This window comes from Lagenorhynchus albirostris, chromosome 13, assembly GCF_949774975.1.
Source record: "Lagenorhynchus albirostris chromosome 13, mLagAlb1.1, whole genome shotgun sequence".
NCBI classification, from domain to species: Eukaryota; Metazoa; Chordata; class Mammalia; order Artiodactyla; family Delphinidae; genus Lagenorhynchus; species Lagenorhynchus albirostris.
In genome coordinates, this window is record NC_083107.1 from 60,245,170 (window position 1) to 60,268,967 (window position 23,798).

The 23,798-nt window shown below is 34.6% G+C and overlaps 1 protein-coding gene across 3 annotated transcripts in view; it reads left to right on the forward strand.

The window, feature by feature from the left end:
• Nucleotides 1-23,798, forward strand: part of STRN (striatin) — a 111,650-nt gene that overhangs the window by 63,082 nt on the left and 24,770 nt on the right. For 2 of the 3 annotated variants that reach the window (XM_060168510.1, XM_060168512.1), the window contains exons 5-12: nt 885-1,052; nt 3,188-3,323; nt 6,249-6,384; nt 10,136-10,246; nt 13,211-13,297; nt 13,766-13,909; nt 17,921-18,057; nt 22,923-23,098. In XM_060168510.1, the coding sequence (XP_060024493.1) occupies nt 885-1,052; nt 3,188-3,323; nt 6,249-6,384; nt 10,136-10,246; nt 13,211-13,297; nt 13,766-13,909; nt 17,921-18,057; nt 22,923-23,098 (1,095 nt within the window). The remainder of the gene's footprint in view (nt 1-884; nt 1,053-3,187; nt 3,324-6,248; nt 6,385-10,135; nt 10,247-13,210; nt 13,298-13,765; nt 13,910-17,920; nt 18,058-22,922; nt 23,099-23,798) is intronic. The other variant, XM_060168511.1, reaches the window with a different exon arrangement.

The following is a 23,798-nucleotide window of genomic DNA, read 5'->3' on the forward strand; positions in this document are numbered from 1 at the left end:
CATTATTAGTGGCATTTGCCTTTTTCATGTTTTTGCCACTACCACTTTTCATCTTTTTTGGTCATCTTTGTTGTTAATAGATACTGAGCGCCTTCTATACGCCAGACACTGTTCTAGGTGTGTCTCTTTTAGGAGAAGGAAAACTGAGGTTCAGGAGAATTAATGTTACACAGGAAGAAGGTGGAAGAAATGGGCTTTGAACCCAGGTGTAACTCTCCATACAAAGCCTATTCTCTGTTTTCTATGCTGCTGCCTCTCTGCAGCACACACACCCCTGGGCACCCACTCATCTCACATCCCACAATTGAGTTGTGGTCTATTTTTATTTTAGAGTTGTCGTCAGGATAGAAGCTTCCCTTCTGTGGAAGTGGCTCTTTGGAATATACTGTCTTTTTTATGTCATGGAGGAAACCATATATGCTAGAAACTTTGTATGTCATAGAGATATATGCTAGAAACTTTCTCTCTAGATTTCCATTTATCCAATGATAGTTTAATATCAGAAGTGTAAAAAGACTATTGGTTATTGTAGTTACTATTATAAAATAGTAATTCAGTAGAATCTGAGAGTGAGTTTACTCCAGCCCTGCCTAGAATAAAGAATGTGCCATTAGGTATATTAAGGAATAGCTTCTTCTTATGATAAATGAATGGTGTATTGTATAGTTCTTTGATTTTTCTCAGTGACCATAGAGGCTGGTACTGCAAGAGACAGCTCCATCTGCAGCTGGAAGATTATTTATTAGCAAGTCTTACTAGCATAGTACTGTACTGTTAAGTCTTATGCAGGCATATGAATTTAAAGAAATGTTTTTATTTACATATTCAGTAATAGAATACTGATTCCAATATGACTGAGTTGTAAAGATCCTCTTCACACGCAGGTATCTACAGGAGGTGGGTTACACAGATACTATTCTAGATGTGAAATCCAAACGAGTGCGAGCTTTGTTGGGCTTTTCAAGTGATGTCACTGACAGGGAAGATGACAAAAATCAGGACTCAGTTATAAATGGCACAGAGGCTGAAGTTAAAGAGACAGCAATGATTGGGTAAGTATTTTGTCTGGAAAGTGGTTTGGCTCTAGTTTTAGTTCTTATTAATGTTTTTGGCTTATGGATGACACTTGTGATACTTGTACTTTTAGATACTGCTACAGAAGTAATTTAATGGTAAAGTTTAATAAAAAAATTAAAATTTTATTTGGTAGTAGATAACACCATAGGGATTAGAGTTATCATTTATGATTACTTTAAGAATATTTTTATTTAAGATTTTTTAATTGCAATTTATGGATTTAATATAGATTTTAATATCTTGAAGCTCAGTCACTATTAGAACTTCATAAAAGATCTTATTTGGAAATTCACTTCAAATCAGTACGAGTGAAATTTCATTCCTGGTGACGCAGAAATCATATAAATACTTAATTCTTTTGATGTAAACCTTTTCTTAGCCACTTTCATGTATCTAATAATGCTGTAACTCATCTTCCCCTTGAAAAGTATCTATTTCAAGTATATATATTTTAATTGATAGAATAAGTGAAGAATTCAGTAGCAGAAATTTTTTTTTGCTTTTTGGATTATGTATCATACAATTATATGTAATTCTGCTTAAAATGAACATGGACAGTTAAATAAGGAGATTCTTCTTTATTGAAAAAAGTTGACATGATTCTTAAAGAAATAAAAAGCCAAATTCTTAAAGAAATAAAAAGCCAAAGATTCTTTGAAAGTCTGAGTATGATGTTACTTTAACTCATGTTTAGGCTGGAAGAATGGTTTTAATTGAGCTCTATACATTTTCTAGTGAGAACATAGTTTCTATTATTTGGAACATAAACTAAAATTATGGGGTTTAGGTAAAGGTTTAAAAATACGACTTTTATAAACAAATGTCACTGGAGCCTTCTTAAATGTATTCATTAATAGTTAAGACTATATAACTTGTTTTAATAAATGTAAGATGTAGATTGTTTCTCTATGTAGAAGTAGACAATGTAGGCATTAATCCTGGTTATATTTTTACCTAATGAATTAGCTCAAATTATTATAAAGACCCTCAGGAAAGACCACTCTAGTTGTCTTGTGTTTTGGCCTTGACCTCTCTTTTGAAACTGATAAAGGTATTATTCTGAATCTGACTTCTATAGGGATGGAGCGTAGGTTGGAAAAAAACAAAAACGTAGCTCTGAGCAGATTTGAAATTTAAGATTTATCTGTTTTGAGAATTTTGCCCATAGTTGTGGCTAAATTTTTTCAGGAAAATGTCTTCTTATCTATAACATTTCCTAATGAGAGAAATCATTCTGTTCTGGCCATTAAGAAATTTTTTATTAAAATTCTTTAGAGGGAACTAAAATAAAATCTTACATATTTGAAAAGTCAATCATTTCGAAAAGGTTTAACCAACAGGATCAAGTTTTGTAGTAATATTAATTTGACTAAAATATTGTTTTTAGTAACTTTATGCACACATTTGCTTTTTTCAACTCTTTAGCTGTTCAGAAATGCAAGATTGCATCAGAGAAAAATGATGTGTTTACTAGTTATTTTCTTAGTTATGGAAACTTCTGTGTCAGAGGAAGAGTTGCAGAGAGGAAAAGAAATAGAAAAAAAACAGGTAGAGATAATAAGAAAAATATTTTTAAAAGAAATGCATTAAGGTTGGCTTAAAAATCAACATAATAGTGGATCAGAAGGGGGAGTTCTTTATATTGGATTGTCATTAATCTAAGTAGTAGGTATGATTGCAAAGTACTTTTAAAAGAGTAGGCAGGGCTTCCCTGGTGGTGCAGTGGTTGAGAGTCTGCCTGCCAATGCAGGGGACACGGATTCATGTCCCGGTCCAGGAAGATCCCACATGCCGCGGAGCGGCTGGGCCCGTGAGCCATGGCCGCTGAGCCTGCGCGTCTGGAGCCTGTGCTCCGCAACGGGAGAGGCCACAACAGTGAGAGGCCCGCGTACCGCAAAAAAAAAAAAAAAAAGAGTAGGCACTTCCTTCCTATATTGCTTTTCCAGTTAAAATCCATGGAAATGTAATAGATAAGAATCAGTGTAGCTCATAATATGATTTGGAGGTGTCATAATACAATATAAACAGAAGTTAGTGCTGTATATCATGGATTAATTCTTATGTCGAGTTTAAAAAATTAACTGAACAAGGTGTATATGTTTTAAACCAGAAAATCTGAGTTAACAGATTCTGCCTCCGTGCTGGATAATTTTAAATTCCTTGAAAGTGCAGCTGCAGATTTCAGTGATGAAGATGAAGATGATGACATTGATGGAAGAGAGAAAAGCATCATTGATACTTCAACGGTGAGTTGAATAACTCAGATATAAATATTTTTAGGGACCATTATGCATACTTTAATCCATACCCTTCAACTTCAACCCTTAAATTTTTTTTCCATAAAAAAAAAAAGTTTGGGGAAATTTAATCTAAATTCCCCATAAGTTTGGGGAAATTTAATCTATATTCCCCATAAGTTTGGAGAAATTTAATCTAAAAGTTTTTGTATTGATTTCAAATTCAAGACTTTTTAGTATAGCAGCTTTTTCTTATGGGCCTTCATTCATTAGCTTTTTGTTAATTCATTAAACATTTCAACATTTTTGTAGGGTTAGTGAACATGGTAAATGTGTGTTATAACAATGCATTGTTTTTGGTGCTATAAGACAATGGAACTGACAGACCCATTATGGTGCCTGATGGTGACTGGCGTCAACTCTAATCGGTGTGGTTTTTGTTTCTCATGTCAGGGTTGCTTTGGTAGGCAAGTTCTACACGTTTTCAGAACTCTTCCATTAGATTTCTCCAAACTTGTTTAGCATTATTCTGTGGTTTTGTTTAGATTTTTGTAAGTTTATTGTTTCCATGGTAGAGTCCTGGAATAAGAGGTATCTAAATTCTCCCTTCTCTTCCCTTCTTTATTCTATTCCCTTCTACCCTCTCCCCTTTTTAACCTCTCCCCTCTTTTCTTTCTCTCTTCATATTCCCTCCTCTCCTTCCTTCTCTGTCTTTCTCCTTCTCCTTCTTTTAAGTAAGAGATGAGGGTGTGCTTCTGTGTTTAGGAGAGTGTTCACATTTCCTCCTTCACATTTATTTAAGAAGAGGGAGGAGAAAGTAAGGTAATGTAAATAAAGCAGACTGGAACGAGTCAAAGCCTTGGGCTAAAGTCCCAGTTCTGTCACTAATTATCTGTGCTTCTTAATCCTTCAGGCTTAGTTTTTCAGTTTGTAAAATGGGGATTATAATAAATAACCATCTTATCCCCAGAGTATTTTGTGAGGAATAAATGAAACACTATGTATGAAAATGATATGTTTAACTATAAAGTGCTTTCTAAGTGTAATTTCTCTGTTCTCTTTATGTCCTCTGCTTTCATCAGAGACACTCAATTTACTACTTCCAGATTAATGTTTCCCTGGGTCACTATTCAGTAGTACTGTGCTAATAACAGCCCTGCCATGGATATTATTTGAACTTCACATAGTTACTCCCTCTTTTTATTATTCAAACAAGTAGTTATAGCACATGTTTAAATATACCGTAGTAAAAGAAAATGCCGAAGCTTGTATGATAACTTTTCTCTGTCGTAATCATTTGGAAATTCTGTGCTGACTTGTGATTTCTATGGGATGATTGTACTGAGATATTATTTTTCCATCAGAATACGTTATTCATAACAGTGGTTAAATAATAACTAATTATGATGCTTTAAGTTTTGTTGTTAGTCGTTATATCAGTGTAAATATTAAAAAATCTATAAGCTGTTTATTATAACTATCAAGTGTGGTCTTAATAGAAATTCCTAACTGTAAACTGGTTTCTTTTTAAATAATTGAATTCATAAATATCTTGACCTCCAATTAGTGCAGATCATAGCAATTCTGTGACCAAGCAATGAAGGCACAGCTAATATAAGCATACTTAACCCCATTTAAATATTGGACCCAAAAATTTTTCTAGTTTTTCCTTTAGAAAAATATTTCTAAACAAATAATTGGTTTCTTTATAATAGTTTTGCTAATTTTTATTATATATTACATTGATTTTCACAGCTGCAGTATAATAGCTACATGCCAAAAGACTTTAAAAATCTAACTCTATGTAGCAATGTATAAGCAGGACTTAGAAGATTTATTGCAGTGCTGTATAGAGAGAGAATGGCTGAAAATTATGCTGTTAAAATGTTTAGTAGAACAAGCAGGTTCTTAAAATGTTATTTTATTTCTTTAATCAAAAATAGTTCAATAGATTCAACTAAGAAAATACAGAAACATAAGGCTCTTAGTAGCTGTTGGTTGTGTTAAGTCTATTTTCTTCAGGCATTTTCTTCAAAAAGCTACATACGTTCATTGTCCTTTCTTGTTCTTTGCCCTGTATTGGAGTTTGATTTTTCTTTGCATTACACTCTGGGTCATTTTCCTCCTCCCCATCTCCTTCTCTTTTCTCATGTTTGATCTCTTCACCTTATGATTCCAGAGGTGTTTCTAAATGTATAAAAATGAGACATAATGGCCCTTGTCAGATTTGCTATTAAATCTAGATTATGTCTCTAAAAGATCAATATTTGAAGAAAAATTTGAATATATAGACAATTATTAGAGGAAATTGATGCAAGGTTGGGACAGTAGAAATAATAATGGGCATTGTTCCCCCTGCCCCACAGAATACCTTCTCAATCTTGTGGCATGCATTTCTGAGTTTGTAGCTTTTGTGATTTTAGCTTTTGTAAGGGAATGATGTACTAGAGTTAAAATTTATCATGGTTATATTCTGAAAAACTCTTGCAATGTTTTATGAAGTAGTTCTTTCTTTGGTTAGATTAGAATATCTGCTCGCTGCACAGACTGCATCCAAGAAATGTAAGATTTGGTTGTGGTTCTCATAATACAGTATGTCAGGGACATTTTTCATCTATCTGTAATTTAAGTGCATGTCTTATATTCCAGTGTTTTCAATATATGATTCCATTTGTTTATTTAAAACAAACAAGCCATCATTTAACAAAGTTTAAATCACTACTTTAAAATGTATAGTGTATATCTTTTTAAAATGACATCTGTGTTTTCTACTGAATTGGATAGGTATTACAGTTATTTAACACAACAAAGATGCATTTTCTGAAGAAAATAATAGGATTTTCTCATTCAGTGGTAAAAGGATATAGTCTTCTTTACTTAAATTAATCCCATAATATATCCTAATATTTTAATTGAGCATGTTTTTTTCATTAGATTGTTAGGAAAAAAGTATTGCCTGATAGCAGTGAAGATCGAGATACAAAAGAAGCTCTAAAGGAGTTTGACTTTTTGGTTACATCAGAAGAAGGAGACAATGAATCCAGAAGTGCAGGCGATGGAACAGACTGGGGTAAGGAAGCATACTGGATCCAACTAGAGATGTTATGTAAATGAACGAAACTAATATTTTACTAGGAGGGCAACATCTTGAAGAACACTTTAAATCTGTTGTAATGTTGAAATGTTGAACATTCTGTGGACTTTTTTCTATTGTCACCTTTTTTCCAGGGTATGTGTGTGTGTGCTTAAAGAAGGTTGTACAACTAGTTACCTCATCTTTTAACATAAACAATACAGTATGAAAATAATTTGAATTCATATATAGGATATTCTCTGTTTTCTACCTAGACAGTAGAACTTGCAAATCTAGATTTTGTGGAAATTGAGTATGAGAATGTAGTAGAGGATTTTAGAGATCTCATCTTTGGCATTTTCTGTGCAAAAAGAAGTATAAGTTAAAAAGTTGTAGTTATTCATTTTAGTCAAGTTTCATCATTTTGTACAAGGCATAGAATTTTTTTGCACAAATGGTTCTAAACAGATTTAATATTTTAAACATCTAGTAAGAGTTCAAACAAGTATTTAGGGAAAACTTCCACAGCACAGATCATTCTAGGCGTTTGGAAATGAATTGTCCTATCAGTAAGGTAGGATTGTGATAAATTCTTCAAAAGTGATCAGTTGTATCAGGTGTGTGTATGTGTGTGTGTGTGTGAGAGAAGGAGAGAGACAGACAGAGAGAAGACATGTAGATACTGAGAATGAGAAAATTTTCTTCGGAGGTTGAAGAATTCCAGGATTCCCTTGGCTTACAGTCTATGTACTTTAAAGACAGATAAGGTTAGGGAAACAGTAACTATCTTAATTTTTCCTTGAGGCTTTACCTTCAGGGACTCTGATAGCAATAATGCCACTTCTTTTCCTTTTTTGTGGTAAATATTTGAAGAATTATTTGGGATAATTACTTAGTCATTGAAGAATATAATGGCTATTTAGTGACTGGCTTTTTCTTTTTCCCCAACAGAACAAAGTTTGGAAACCAGGGGAAGTTAAAGTAAAACGAATCTCTCTCCTGTCTTATTCCTTACTGAGCTTATGTATCAAGTTATTTAGATATTTTAGGCAACAATTCTTCCAATATAGTTAGATCCACCGTGCTACACTGAGGTCATTCTCTGAGGAGTCACACATCTGTATAAATGATAGTTGGCCTTTTCTTTGCCAGTCTTATTGCAAGGGTAATTGGGATTCATTTTTCTCCAAAGACAGCTGCATTGTCCCTTCATAACTTCCTTTGCTTTAAGGTGTGAGTCATGGCCCAGAGTATTATGTGATACAGGTCTGTAACCTGCTATGAATTTACTGGTGAAAATGAGTGACTGTTCCCACATCTGAGCTGTCTCACTCTTTAGTAGTGTCTTGGACATTTCTGTTTATGAGTATGAGTGAATGGAATCTTTCAGTTGACTGAAGGTTTCTTTACCAGAAGTTTGGCCTTGTATGTGTTAAGGATTTTATAATTCAAATTCAAGTCATTTCACTTTTAATCAATTAACAAAACTAGATTGCAAATCCTGTTTAGTTGAATGGGCATTTAAATCACTTTAAGGGCTTCCTTTATCCGTTCCCCATACCCCTAAAAAAAGTTACTGTGCTTATGCTAAGAATCTCCTTAGTTTCTCACAAGCAAATAGATTTTACCACAGTTCTCCTGTGATCTTCCGTTACTGTTGTTATCAGTATGACACATAGTTAAGAGTATGATATAGCTAAATTTTTACTTTAAAAAACTGAAGACATTCTAGGATCCAAGAGCCAACTCAGTTTAATTTATTATTAAGATGTGATTGATGAAAATTAACATTTTTGATTGTTAGACTTTCTGAAAAAAGTAGACTGTTTCTACTGTTGTTAGTAGAATATATTGGTAGTTAGATCTATAAAAATGTTTAGCCTATAAAAACTCAATAAAAATGTTGAGTTTATATTCAGAGACCCAATTATCTGTTTTTTAAACTGTGGATTGAAACTTGTTAAAAATAGACAGATTTCTGTTTATTCTGGTTCATTTTGGTTTATTCCAATCACTGAACAAATATTGATCACGTGCCTTCTATGTACCAAGTCTTCTAGGTGAAGATCCCTACCCCTGTGGTCCTACATTCACTAACAGGATATAGCAGTAAGAGACAAACATGATAAATGATATAGTATGTCAGAATATGATAAATGCTATGGGAAATAGAAAAAAGTAGAACAGAGTAAGTGGGATAGAGAGTGCTGGGGTCAGGGTCAGGTGGAGTGGGACAGGTTACAATATGAAATAGATTGGTCATGGTAAGGCCCATTGAGAGGGTAACATTTGAACAAAAGACAACATTGATGAGGGAGTTAGCCACATGGTATCCAGGGAAGGAGTGTTCAAGAAGAAGAAAACCAGAGCAAATGCCCTAAGATAGCCGTAGCCCTGGTATGCTTGAGGACTTCAAAGAAGCTAGAGTGGCTGGAGCAGAGTGATTCTGAGGGGAATATAGTAAGAAATGATCAAATCAACTGGAGCTATGTAGACCACTGGTGAGATGGGGAACCATGGGAAGGATTTGAGCTGGAAAGGTGACATGATCCAGCTTTTGTTTTAAAGCATCACTTTGGCTGCTGTGTTGAGAGTAGACTACCCAGGGCAATCAATGTTGGCAATAGACTTGGAGGGGAGAGTGGGAAAACATTTGCAGTAATTCTAGCGAGAGACAGAGGTTAGGGAAGTAGTGGATTTGCTGAGAAGTGGTCAGATTCTGGGTGTGTTTTAAAGGTAGAGAAAACGGTATTTCCTGAAATATTTGATGTGGGGTTTGGAAGAAAGGGAGATTTTTGGTCTGATCAAATGGAAGTCTGGAATTGCCTTCAAATAAGATGGGGAACCCTGTAGATGGAACAGATTGGATGGGGAAGATTGGGAGTTTGGTTATGTATGTTTGGTTTGAGTTTTGACTTCCTAATAGAAATATAGAGTAAGCAATTGGGTATATGTATGAATCTTGAATTCAAGTGAGTGTTCTAAGCTAACACTTATATAACATTATATGCATATAGTAAATTATTTTATAGTAAGTATAAAATATATAACATATTTACTCTTTAAATTTTCTACTCCTGAAATAGTGAAAATTACTGATTGAATTTCTTTTTTACTAGAAGCTCAGTTTCCTGATTTGAATATTTTTAAATTAACAGGTCACTTAAATTGTTTTAAATATTGAATGCCGGGTTGATTAATAAGTTTACAAAGTGCTATTTGTAAAGCCTATAAAATAAAAATGATCATTTGCTAATAAACACATGCCAAAAATATACAATTTTTGAAATGAAAAGATCATTGAAGACTATTTTGTACAAATGCTTAATCTTCTTTCATTACATAACTTAATAAGAAATGGGTTTTTTGTGAGTCAATCCTAATGAAATTCAGAAAATGGGATGAAAATGAGGGGTTCTTGAATATGGACTTTGGGGGCTTAATATACTATAAGTAGCTCAAATCTTGCAGGGTTTTTTTTTTTTCTATGTCTATTTCAAGAGAGATTTGATATTATTACCTAGGAAATTGAATTGATCACTTGTTTCTTGGATATTATATTTTATGTGACATGTATCTATCTAATGAATAAGTAATGACCTTAAAATTAGTGCTACTATGAAGAAAATGGTTATTATGTCCATCCATTGACATAACAGTGAATTTACTGTTCACTGTTCAATATTTTATTGAATATTGTTCAATATTTTATTGAAAAAGGCTGTTTCATTTGTTTCACTCTGTTTAGAAAAGGAAGACCAGTGTCTCATGCCTGAAGCTTGGAATGTGGACCAGGGAGTAATTACCAAACTCAAGGAACAATACAAAAAGGAGAGAAAGGGGAAAAAGGGGGTGAAGAGTAAGTGGAAAACATTGTATCTATAAATCATAAATCTTACCTCTTTCATATCCCCCGATTTTTTTCTCCAATGTTTTCCTAAAACTACTTACTCTTTTTCTTTTCTGCTCCTGACCTCTTTCCTTTTCACTTGTTCTCAGGGGTTGAAATTAAATGGTTAGCTGTTTGATTATGAACTTTAAAAAAAAAAAGGCTGTGCGTATAATTATGAATTATAATATATTCCAGTAATAAATCCAGAGTGTCATGAGTATGTGGAACTATGTTTTCAAACATATTGATCATTTGATTTTTAAAATTAGATGTGCTTAATTACAGTAATGGGTTTTCACTGTTGACAATTTTAAGTCTTATCGAGTGTGACTGACCCTCTGGCAAGCCACCAAAATTATTACTTATAATTTTAAGTCTTGGAGACAGAAAGAAAGTTAATTTCTACCCCTGAATATTCTATGTGTTCATAACACACAGTTCATTTGCTCTCATCACTATATTCTATACAGGGCACAGAGTCAGATACACAACTTTTTTTAAGTATTTATTTTTCTAATTTAAATTTTTGGCCAATTTCATTTGTAATATTACCAATTAGGTTTGTTTTTTTTTCAACAAAATGAGTGCCACATCAAAAATGGAAGTTAAAATGAAATTTCTAGCCCTATGAATCATATCTGTATAACTTATTCAAATTATTAATAAAGTTTAACAATAGATCTAGTTAAGTATTTAAAATAGAAATACAAAAGCTTTCAAACATCCCTGAAAACCATCTTAAACACCTTTTTAGGAGAGCAAGGCTGAACTATCTATCTCCTTGTGTTACCACTGTTATTGACAGTATGGACATGGGTCTCCCTTTTATGGCAATAGGAATTTCATCCTTTGGGATATTAAAGTAGTGTAAAGTAGGATTAAAATCCAACTTGAGTGAGGCATGTGTTTAAAATTGCAAAAGGCTGGAAGGATATGCCTTTTCTTTTTCTCTTTCTATAGTGATGCTAGGGATTATCAAAGACCAGTCATTCTTTTACAATCTAGTAGTTACTGATAAATACTAAATCGTTATTTAAAATATCTTAGAATTTACAAGTATTTAGCTTTAATGGATAAAAAGTCAGTGGCCATTATTGATGTTAGTACTGTACCAACCATTATGTAACTGAGAGAGAATGACATTTGATGCCTTCTCAATGTAAATTAAATCCAAGTGAGGAAGGTTTAATATTAAAACATAAGAACGTTTTATACTTTTTATTAAAAAATAAATGTAAATTGATACAGCCACTATGGAGAACAGTATGGAGGTTCCTTAAAAAACTAAAAATAGAACTACCATACAACCCAGCAATCCCACTACTGGGCATATACCCTGAGAAAACCATAATTCGAAATGAGTCATGTACCACAATGTTCATTGCAGCTCCATGTACAATAGCCAGGACATAGAAGCAACCTAAGTGTGTCGATGAATGGATAAAGAAGATATGGCACATATATACAATGGAACATTACTCAGCCATAAAAATGAACGAAATTGAGTTATTTGTAGTGAAGTGGGTGGACCTAGAGTCTGTCATACAGAGTGAAGTAAGTCAGAAAGAGAAAAAGAAATACCGTATGCTAACACATATACATGGAATCTAAAAAAAAAAAAAGGTCATGAGGAACCTAGGGGCAAGACGGGAATAAGATGCAGACCTACTAGAGACTGGACTTGAGGACACGGGGAGGGGGAAGGGTAAGCTAGGACAAGGTGAGAGAGTGGTAGTGCATATATGGACATATATACACTACCAAATGTAAAATAGATAGCTAGTGGGAAGCAGTCACATAGCACAGGGAGATCAGCTTGATGCTTTGTGACCAGCTAGAAGGGAGGGTGGGAGGGAGGGAGACGCAAGAGGGAAGAGATGTGGGGACATATATATATGTATAACTGATTCACTTTGTTATAAAGCAGAAACTAACACACCACTGTAAAGCAATTATACTCCAATAAAAATGTTATAAAAAAAGGACAAAATAAGCATTCTCAGAAGAACAAAAAAAAATACTGATAAAAATTTAATCTTTAAGCAATAGTGAGACATGGTTTGTTATGGCTTTTCAGAGCCATGATAAAAGCAGTTAAACTGAAATTTTAAGGAATATTTGTCTGTCATACACAAGAAACAAGGAGAATATTTTAATCGTCAGATTGACTTAAAGTTGATATATTTAAGCCATTATGCTACAATAATGAATGTCTTAAAATGTAAAAGATCTTTGAGTTGGAAAAGTATCCAGGACTTATGTAGAATCCATCTACTATTATATTTATTATTAGGTTCTTGTCAAATATCAAGGCATCACTATAGTTGGAATTTAGCATTTAAGGTCTAAAACTGCACCATTTGACTGGAACAGTATTCCTGCTAATAGAAGCTATTGGATTTCCTGGACCTGGGGATCTTGATCACTATTCAGGCATATGGCACGTAGCTTTTTAGTATGGTGAAGAAAAATGATTCTTTAGGAGGAGAAATTTTAATGTCTTTCACTGAAGAGAGAGGGACTGTAGACTGATGTTCAGCACATTTTGTTTATCATCATCAGTTCAGGTTATCTTGATAAAATGATAGTCTGGGAACCAGTGAAGACAAGATTAAAACAGAACTGGAAGACTTAAAATGAAAATAGAACTGAAGGAAAGCTTTGAATTGATATATGGAGCATTAATTCATAAACCACCATGGGTATTTTTAAAATTGAACTGTTACTCATTGGAAGAAGTTGAGTCTTTTTAATATGGTCTAGTAGAAATATTTCCAGTCAAATTGTGTTCTTCAATCATACTGTCTTAGAATATATTTCTAGGTAGTAGTTAAAATTGCTTAAAAATAGTTGTATTCTTTGCTGGTATAGGAAAAATAACATAATGGACTATGGGTAAGATTTTCCCATTCTTAATTAAACTTATAACAGGAAAAACTACTGAAGATCTGTTTCAGCCTCTATCCTATATAAAACAATCAAAACAGGGATGTGGGAGAATGCAGCATCAAAGTACAGGTAAGTAATTGGCAGGGCCTGATACTTCACCTCAGATACCATAGCTTCAGGACGTAAGGCAATGAATGCAACTTAATATAAACAAAAAAGAATGTGATTGTTTAATTCAATGTACGCAGTAGCTTCACAGTCTGTGGTATCTGTCTGCGTTTAGAGCAGTATACAAGGATTATAGAATAATATTATTTTTAATGGTCCAAATTGTACATGAGCATTTTTTCATGCAAGTAGTGATGTTATTCCATTAGCTTAATCTAAAAAATATATGTAAAACACAATTTTTTTTCAAGAAATAATAAACTTTTAAAATAATTTGAAAACTTAGAAAATAATTACTTTTTAATATAATATAGTAGGGTAGTTTTAAAGGTGAATGTCGGCAGATGTAAGGTTTATGACTCCATTTTGATGCAGTTGGATAATTCTATTTCCTCTTTTTTGTTCTCTCCCTCCCTTTTTGGGGGCTAGGGCCCAATAGGTCAAAACTGCAAGATATGCTTGCTAATTTGAGAGATGTTGATGAACTTCCCTCATTGCAGCCATCTGTGGGTTCACCTTCCAGACCCAGCAGCTCCAGGCTTCCTGAACATGAAATAAATAGGGCAGATGAAGGCAAGTATTTTAGACACTGGAGTACAAAAAGCACTTGGATGTACTTATATAAATTATTAGAAAGGGCTCTCTAAGAGAAGAATTTTATTCTACAAATGTTTGAACTATGTAGTACTCCCCATATGTAGGCTTTCTTATATTCAAGGGGGTTTGATTCCAACTGTAATCTCTAAGATTTGAAAAAGATGCATAAACTTAAAAATCAACTCTAAATTATAGTTTAGAATATCCCCTAGCGCCACAGAAGCCATGTATTTGGTGTATACACAGGTAGTTGTAATTATACCATTCCAACAATGAGAAAATTACTTTAAATTATTATTACTATAAATAATAAATGTTTACTTTGAGACTCACGTAAATATTTTAAAATATTTAAGCAATTTATCATTTCAAATGAAAAAGGGAAAAAAGACACCTGAAGGTCTAGCCACATTTTCTACTTTCTGTTTTTTCTTGTTCTCTTTCAGTCCTTGTCTATGTGCATATACTTTTTGCAGAGTTATAGTCACCATGTAGAATAATTCAATTTTATTTATTTATATGAAATCATAAAAATAATCTTCATAATTATAATTTTAAGATTATTCTATTTTAGACTTTATTCTTAACCACTCCCCCCTTTTTAAATATGTGTGTGTGTGTGTGTGTGTGTGTGTGTGTATATATAATTTCATTTATTTATTTATTTTTGGCTGCATTGGGTCTTCGTTGCTGTGCACAGGCTTTCTCTAGTTCTGGTGAGCAGGGGCTACTCTTCACTGTGGTGTGCAGGCTTCTCATTGCGGTGGCTTCTCTTGTTGCGGAGCACGGGCTCTAGGCACACGGGCTCAGCAGTTGCAGCACGTGGGCTCAGCATTTGTGGCTCACGGGCTCCAGAGCGCAGGCTCGGTAGTTGTGGCGCACGGGCTTAGTTGCTCCACGGCATGTGGGATCCTCCCGGACCAGGGCTCAAACCCATGTCCCATGCATTAGCAAGTGGATTCTTAGCCACCACGCCACCAGGGAAGTCCGCCCCTTTTGGATATTTAGGTTGTTCCCAGTTTTTTACAGTACAGTCTTATGGTGCATAAATACAGTTTTCTGCCTTTTAAGTTCTGATATATCTATTTATAAATGTATATATGTAAATTGATTTTAAAATATATATATTTACATTAGCTGAAAGTCCAGAATGACATAAAAGTAATCTTAATGATTAATGAATATACTTCAAATTTTATTTTTTAAAATTTCCTTGAATTTAAGTATTGTAATTATTTGCAGTGGATACGCCTCTTCACATTATCATTTAATGAACAAAACAACCTGGGAAAAAGCCACAGAAAAATCATATGTTTTATTCTTTCTTGGCTTTAAATTCAGCTATGTTTTAGAGAGACATAAACTGACGGGACCTTGATGAATAGAGTTTCATGTTCGGAATACTTTTTCAGTGAACTGTTTGACCATTACATGGTTAGTTATTTGTTAGAGTTAATTACAGTATACTGGAAATTCATTTTCCATACGTTAAATAATGAAAAACCACATGTTACGCCTTTATATTCTAGGTGAACAATTTATTTGATTTAGACATGTGTCTTTTGAATTAAGATGTGAAGTCATAGGCCTCAATAGGTATGTTTGCTGTTCACTAGGATATTCATTCAGTTGACACTTACAGATGTGAGAATTTTAATCAATTTCATTTATTCTAAGGTCAGGTCTAGATAAGAAGAAAAGTTAGTTTTTCTCTTATTCTAATAACTCCAAAAGAGTTTTATCAGAGATTTCATCTTGCAGAATTCTAAAAATAGAGGCAGAATATGTACTAAATGACACATGTACAAAAAAGGATGATATAAAGCAAAGAAAGTGCCCTTGATAGGAAAAAAAAAAATGTTAAGAATCTTAGAACTGAAGCATTGAATATCTAACTTATGATCTGTAAGATTGGTCCTAAGTCTTCCCCCTCAGTGCAGGATTTTCAGAAATAGAAAAGGCACTTAAGAAATATGTTGTAGCTTTCATTGCCTGTGACTGATGCTTCTTGGTCTCCAGTCCAGTTTCAGAAAAAGTTTCCGTAGCTTGTGTGTGCTGTAGAAGTTTATTACTTTATTTTTATCATAATGATTCAGAAGGCAATGCCACACTTAAGAGGCATAGTTAAATCATTTTGTAAAAGCTGGTTAGAGCCAGTAATGTTTAGTTACCAGATAGAAATGTGACCTATAGTTGCAAGTTCTAAGGTCTCTTAGAGATCAATCAACGACAGTTATGCCCATTGGTGCTCTCTTTCTTTGGGCCTCAGGTCTGCTGCCTTAGCCACTGGTGTGTGTAGAAGCAGTTGTTGCCTTCCTTTGTTTTCAGGTTTTACTTGGCCATTCCTAGAACATTAGTTAAATTAGCCCACACAATGTGTATGGCCAAATCCCACAAATCTTAGTTTCTTTTTTGGGGAGAAGAGCCATTTTTATTTCGCACCTGAACAAAGTTATCTGGCAATATTAGACATGAAAGCAAAACAAACAAAATATCACCTGGCTGAAGACCTAGCCTCATAGTCTCACATGAATCATTTGGTTGAAATTTTGGCATAAAAATTGCTGTTCTAAATTAAATAATTCCCACTCTTTATTAGTAAATGTTTAGAGTTGTTTGAACCCGTCATAGGATATATGGTATGTTTGGGTAAAACCCATTTTTATTATTGCAGCTTTATCACATGGTGATTTGAAAATGTCTTATTAATTTATCCTCTACTTTGTTCTTATAAGGATTTTGAGTAGAGTTCCTGCCACTACTATTTATAAAAGCACGTACCTGTTCTTTCATTTCTTCAACAAATATTTATGGTTGAATCTAAAATTATATGATTGAATGTAAAACTGAAAAACACCTTGTAAATCTATTTTCTGCATATACTGATTAATAAAATTGTTTCTTTCAAAAAAAGTTAATTTACTTCTTTAGCAGCCGGAGTTTAAACTACTAAATTCATCTAATCAACTCATAAATGTTTGTCGTCAGTAAAGTAACCACCTGTAGAAAACTATTTAGAGAGCTACCTCTGATGGCTTGTCAGAGTAATTTGCATTTATAAAAAGTGTTCAAATGGACACTTTTTTTTTTTTTTTTTTTTGCGGTATGCGGGCCTCTCACTGTTGTGGCCTCTACCGTTGCGGAGCACAGGCTCCGGACGTGCAGCCTCAGTGGCCATGGTTCATGGGCCCAGCCGCTCCGCGGCATGTGGGATCTTCCCAGACCAGGGCACGAACCCCCTGTGTCCCCTGCATCGGCAGGTGGCCTCTCAACCACTGCGCCACCAGGGAAGCCCTCAAATGGACACTTTTAAAAAACTTGTTTGAAATAAATCTTTTTAAATGAAATATAACATACCTACAGTAAACTGCTGAAGTCCTGAGGGTACAGCTCAGTGAATGATCTCAAAGGGAAATCAAACATGTCACCACTGCCTAGGTAAAGAAGCAGAACATTACCTGGACCTAGAAGTCCTGATGGTGCTTCCTTCAAACACTACCCCTTCCCTCTTCTCCAGAGGTAATCCTGAGTTCTAACAACACATACTAGTTTTGCCTTACATAGGCACATTTTACAATTACGACCGTTTTCATTTGAAATTTTCCATATTACTTCAGGTTATAGAATTAACCAATTTTACTTTGAATGCAGCCAGCAGTATTCAGAATCACTTGTTGTACATGTTTTAATAATTGATAGAAATCAATTGGGTAATTAGCATGAAATATCAAATGAGGAAAACCTACTTTCTTTTATACATTTATACATTTTTCTCTATAGTGAAAAAGAAAGGACAATGGATTTGTTTCATGTTGTACTTTTCTTAGATGATGACAAAGTTAAGCAATTCTTCAGGATTTTCTGCTCACTGAATTTTATTGTGTTTAAAAGCATTTAAAAATAATCAAATGTAGACATGCCCTTATGAGACTAATTGTTGACTATTTACATGTTTTTTTTAATGTTTCTTTTGTATTCCCCCTTCAGTGGAAGCATTGACGTTTCCTCCTTCTTCTGGGAAGTCATTCATCATGGGAGCAGATGAAGCCCTTGAAAGTGAACTGGGACTTGGAGAATTGGCAGGCCTTACAGTGGCCAATGAAGCAGACTCATTAACTTATGATGTGAGTAGTAGTTTTAGTTTTGTTTTTTTTTTTTTTTTAGTTTTGTTGTTTTTATTTATATTTTAAAAATAAAAAGTTAATTTTATAGAAAAAGTGACGATGGTAAGACTTCTTCACAAGTGTAGAATTTGGTTCAGTTTTAATCACAAACTTTGAAAATATGAATATATTATAAAAATAAACAATAATACTTTTCACATCATGCAGTGACTAAAATTATGGGCTTTACCTAAATTCATAAATTAGTATAGCTTATTCATTGGTTTTAGATAAGGGAAAGAATTCCCTTTTCTGTCACCAAATTTGGATTTTGTTTTATGTTTTAGGGCACCAGTGGTTAGTTGAAATTCATGCCTGCCTAAAGGCAACATTTGTCTTGCTTCTTTAATACATCATCAGTATCCTGCTGAGAAGTAGTTTCAGCTGTTGTTAGGCAAGGGTGTGTACAGGATGCTTTCCAGATGTTAAGGCTGACCTGTCAGTGATTTGGACCAAAATTGGAATCTTTACACCTTTATGCATGCATGCATTTACTTAATCTCAAATACAGTTGTTTTATAATTGTTCATCATAATCAATTATCAGAAAAACAGTTGCTTATTTCATAAAGTAGTCACAGCCTATCTTAACTCTTAATTAAAATCCTCTCACTTTGATATTCATTATCTTTGTTGGGGAATACAATGTAGCTCCTGCCACATGGAGGATGTAGGATGGATCCCTAAGTGAACCTTGGAAGTACTCAGAAGAGGAACCCTCGCCACTCACTCCTTCCTGCAAATCAAATACTCTCTCCCTCTATGCTAAGTCCTTTAGTAAGTCTTTTGGGTTTTACCTCCAAAAACAACTGAAATCCATATAGTACGTCTTTTTACCTCCCCTCCTAGTCCATTTTTTCTTCAACTGGAACTACTACAATAACCTAATCTAAACGGCCCCTTGCACTCCATTCTCCACATATGTGATACAGATTTTGAAAAAAAAAAGAAATTTCTGTTTTCAGTATTTTTATATCCTTATATCTTACATGTCTTTTAAAAGCACCATTTAGTTGGCTTTTATTTTTTGACCTTTGACAACCTTTTTAAATTAGAAAACATTTAGTCCATTTCTTTTTAAAATAGTTAAGGATATAATCCTTAATTTGGATTTAATCCTGCCATCTATTTGTGCCACCTGTGCTGTGTTTGTTTTTCTCCTACGTTTGCCTGAGTTGGGGTTGATTATTTTTTATTATTCACCCCTCCCCATTATTTGGAGTTTATGCACTCTTTCATTACTTTTTAAATTAGAGGTTACCACACACATCCTGATCAAAATTTTACAAGCAGAGATCTTTAGAACACTTTACTTAAAAAACTCTCACCCTGCGTATATGTCAGTCTTGTTATATATTTTATTTCTGTATACATTTATGTCCTACAAGCTTCTGTTTTGTACACTCAATAGTCAGTTAGAATTACCCATTTAAATTATCTATTTTGCTTTTTTCCATTCTCCCATGCATATCTGACTGTCCATCTGGGATCACTTTTCTTTTACTCTAAGAACACAATATTTCTCTTTAGTGAAGATCTACTGGTGCCCAGTTCTCTTAGTTTCTGATTTTCTTAAATTGTCTTTGTCTTTTTGCCTGAGTAGGTTAACTATCATCTCTGATTTTGAATTTCACTTGGCAAAAAATTTTTTAGTGCTTTAAATATATTGTTTCATTATATTTTGTTGTTGTTTTCTGCTAAAGTCAACTGTCATTTCTATTTTTGGTTATTCAATGGTAATCTGATTTTTTTCTGTGACTGGTATTTCTCTATGCCTTGATTGTCAGCTAACGTTTAATTTTCTTTTTATTTAACCTCCTTGAAATTCTTAGAGCTTCTTGGCTTAATATGTTTCCAACAGTTTTGTAAAGTTCTCAGCCATTTCTCTTCAGATACTGCTTTTACACCTCCCTCCCTCCCTCCCTCCCTCCCTCCCTCCCTCCGTCCCTCGTCCCTCCGTCCCTCTCTCTCTCCCTCTCTCCCTCTCTCCCTCTCTCCCTCCCTCCCTCCCTCTCTCTCTCTCTCCCTACCTCCCTCCCTCCCTCCTTCCCTCCCTCCTCTCCCTCTCTCCCTCCTCCCCCTCCTCCCCTCCTTCTAGAACTCTAGTTATATTGTTAGATCCCCTTTTTATATTCTCTCTCTCCGATCCCCTTCTATATTTTCCATCTTTTGTTTTTCTGTACTTCAGTCTAGATTTTTTAAATGACTCATCTTCTGATTAGCTAATTCTCTCTTCAGTTATGTGTAATCTGCAATTGAACTCATCTATTGAAGTCTTATATTTTTTGCTTGTAGAACTACTTTTTTAAAATGATTTACAGATTTCTTCCAAAATTTTCAATCTTGTCTTTTATCTTCTTGAACATAGTAAGCATGATTATTTTAAAGTTTGAATCAGAGACTCAGTAGTTCTGTTACTATTATGTGTTGTTTCTGCTTGTTTTCATCTATGCTGTGTTATCTCATATGGGTAGAGTTATTTTTTAGTATGCCCAAATAACTGTATTTGAAAAATTGTCTGTAGAAATAACTTCAGGCCTAAGTTTATCTTCCCCCAGAGAGTATATTTTAATTTTCTTCTCTCAAATGTCTGCAGCCACTAGAAATCTGGATTACTTGACTTCATTTTCAATTTTTGAGATGATCTAAAGCTGATCTATGGTCTTTGTAAGGGCTGGTGTTCTTCCAGTTCACTCTTATATGTAGGATACAGGCCCTTGAAATTAAAACCTAAAGCAAGGTGGTCTGCTAAGCCCTACTGTCTTGGCAGGCCCTGGACACCAGTTTATATCCCCCTGCGTTGCAAAGCTGTCAGAAGCACCAGCTCAGCCTCTCAGCCACCTCCTCTGGAATCAGTAAACACCCTCTGGGGAAAACAGCTCCAGAGATCAGGCTCACTTCCTGAGGCCTCTGTCTAATACATGATAGAACTCAGTCCTCTCTCTAGAGAAAGCTCATTCTTTTTTCAGAGCTCTTAATTGTTAGAAAACTTAGTGTTTGTTTCTAAAAGTAGTTCCTAGTTTTACTAAGCATATTAGCAGTCTGTTGCTATGTAACAACTTGCACCATGCTTAACAGCTTAAAACAATAAACATTTATAGTTTCTGTGGGTCAGCAGTCTGGGGGCAGCTTAGATGTGTAGTTCTGGTTGTTCATGTAGCTGTACTCGAGACGTTGGCAAGGGCTGCAGTCTTACACACACCTGACTTGGGAAAAATCTACTTCCAGGCTCACTCACGTAGTTGTTAGAAGGCCTTGGTTTCTTGCTGGCTGTTGGCTGGAGACTAGTTACTCACCACGTGAGCCTCTCTGTGGGCTCCTCAGCAGAGCAGCTGACTTCTCCCAGTGTGAGCGCACCTGAAAAGGTAGAGAGCAGGAACACTCAAGATGGAAGGTTTTATAACCTAATTTTGGAAGTAATTTGTTCCAGCTTCTACTGTATGCTGTTAGTCATACAGAGCAGCCCTATAATGTGGAAGGCGACTACCCAAAGGTAAAAATAAGTGGGCTGATCTGGAACTATGTTAGTGGCTGCCTGCCACATTAAGATGCTCGGAAGGAATCTAAGTGCTCTTACATATGGAAACCTTTTAGCTCTTTAATAAGAGTGGGCAGGAGTTCAGTTGCCCTTGTCTTCTTCACCTCCCCCCACAACCCCGCTTGCCCCAAAGATAACCAGCCCCACTTAGAGTAGTTCCTTGCATAGTGTGTTTTGTCTTCACTTATTGCCCCAGTTGTGACATGTCCTGTCCAGATTTTTCTGCAGATTTCTAAATTTCTGGGCTCTGAAGTATAGTTTATATTAATACATAGCCTCTGAAGCCAGACTGATTGATTTTGAATCCTGACTCCTCCATTTACTAGACGGCAAGTCACTTAACTTCTCTTTCCCTAACATGCCTAGTCTGTAAAGTGGGGATAATGTTAATTCCTACTTCATAGAGTTGTGAGGATTAACTGAGTTAATGCATGTTAAGCCTTTTGGAATAATGTGCAAAATAATGAACAAGGCTCAAAATAGCAGCTATTGTTAGTATCATTGATGATTTTTGTCATTGTAAGTATGGTTAACATTTCTCCAGTGTGTTACCAATACTTTCCCCACTGTTGCTTAAACCTAGCATGATTGTTAGCCTTGGAGTGTGAAGAGTTCATACATGGTGCTTGTGTAAAGTCAAATACTAACCTCTTTGGCTTTCTATTACTTGGAATGAAAAAACAGTGCATTTTTTTCAGTTGTTGAGATGAAGATTCTGTGGCGAAAAGGAACATAATAATATATTTATTTTACCAGTGGAATCATTTTTTGTAATATCTGATTGTCTCTTCCAGTTTTAACATTTTATGTTTCTGGTTTATAAACTTTGTTACCAATTTGAAGAAAATTTAGCTCTTGTCAGAAAGCATTGAAAATTTCAGAAGTATCATATTCTGTAATGTTAACAGGTTTAAAGATAACTTAGTTTTTCAACTCTTACCCAAAATTAGTTTCTATTCTATAATTTAGGTTGAAATTTCTTGTCTTTTTAAAAAATCATCTTAGTGAAGATCTATTTTATGTTATTAAGTTATTTGATCCTCTTTCTGTACTGAATTATGTTGCCTGTTTTCTTATTACAGCATTCATATTTCTTCAGAGAAAACCATTGTTAACATATTGCTAATTTTGCCTATTGGTTTGGTTATTTATGTTTAAAAATTATATTGTTTTGAAAGTTGCAAAATGTGATGGTTTGATGACAAATCAGTAAGAATTAATGTTGAAATATAGTTTTTTTCCTATCCTGAACTAAATGTATTGGTATTTTTCTTTTGTTTCTTTAATAGATAACAAACAATAAAGATGCGTTGAGGAAGACATGGAACCCTAAGTTTACATTAAGAAGTCACTTTGATGGCATTAGAGCCCTTGCTTTCCACCCCATTGAGCCTGTTTTGATAACAGCATCAGAGGATCACACATTAAAAATGTGGAATTTGCAGAAAACAGCCCCAGCCAAAAAGTGAGAATATTCTCCTTTAACTGTATTTAAATATTTTAATTAATAGTTTTTCAGAAGAGAAATGCTTACTTTATTATTTGCTGTTAAGTTCCCCAATTCTCTCTTCTAATTCTTTCTTCTTTACCATGTCACATAATTTAGGGTGTTTTTCGCTTCATACTCACAAGCTAATTTAGGTTGGAAAACTGACCCTTAGGGAGAAACAGTATTATCTGATGGTTTGTGAATGCTGATTGTAATCTTTATACAGTGTTTTAAATAACTATCACATTTGGGGAGCTCTTTATCTGCACTGAAGGTTTCTGCTGGTGTTGTAAACAGGTATGTGCATGTTTAAAATCATCAAACCCGCACCCCAAGCTTGTCCTGTTGTTTACTAGGTTTGGACTTATGGAGTGGGAGGGAGGGAAGGCTGATGGGGGATGGGGGGACAGGGAGAGGTGAGAGACCTCTCTTTGGTCTTTTCTTTTGACCTTGACCAAAATGTCTAGACTGAAAGACACTGTTGTTGCTCTCACTTAACCTCTAATACTTGCCTTGGCCTCTTGGTTCCTCTCTAAGCATGGACAGACATGAGTTGGTATAAATCCCTTTTATCAGTCACCACGCTAGTCCTGATCCCACTTGGTGGGGTCCTTATTGGAACTCCTCTCTTTTCTTCCTTGGGTCACATGGTCCAGAACCCAGCATCTGCCAGCAA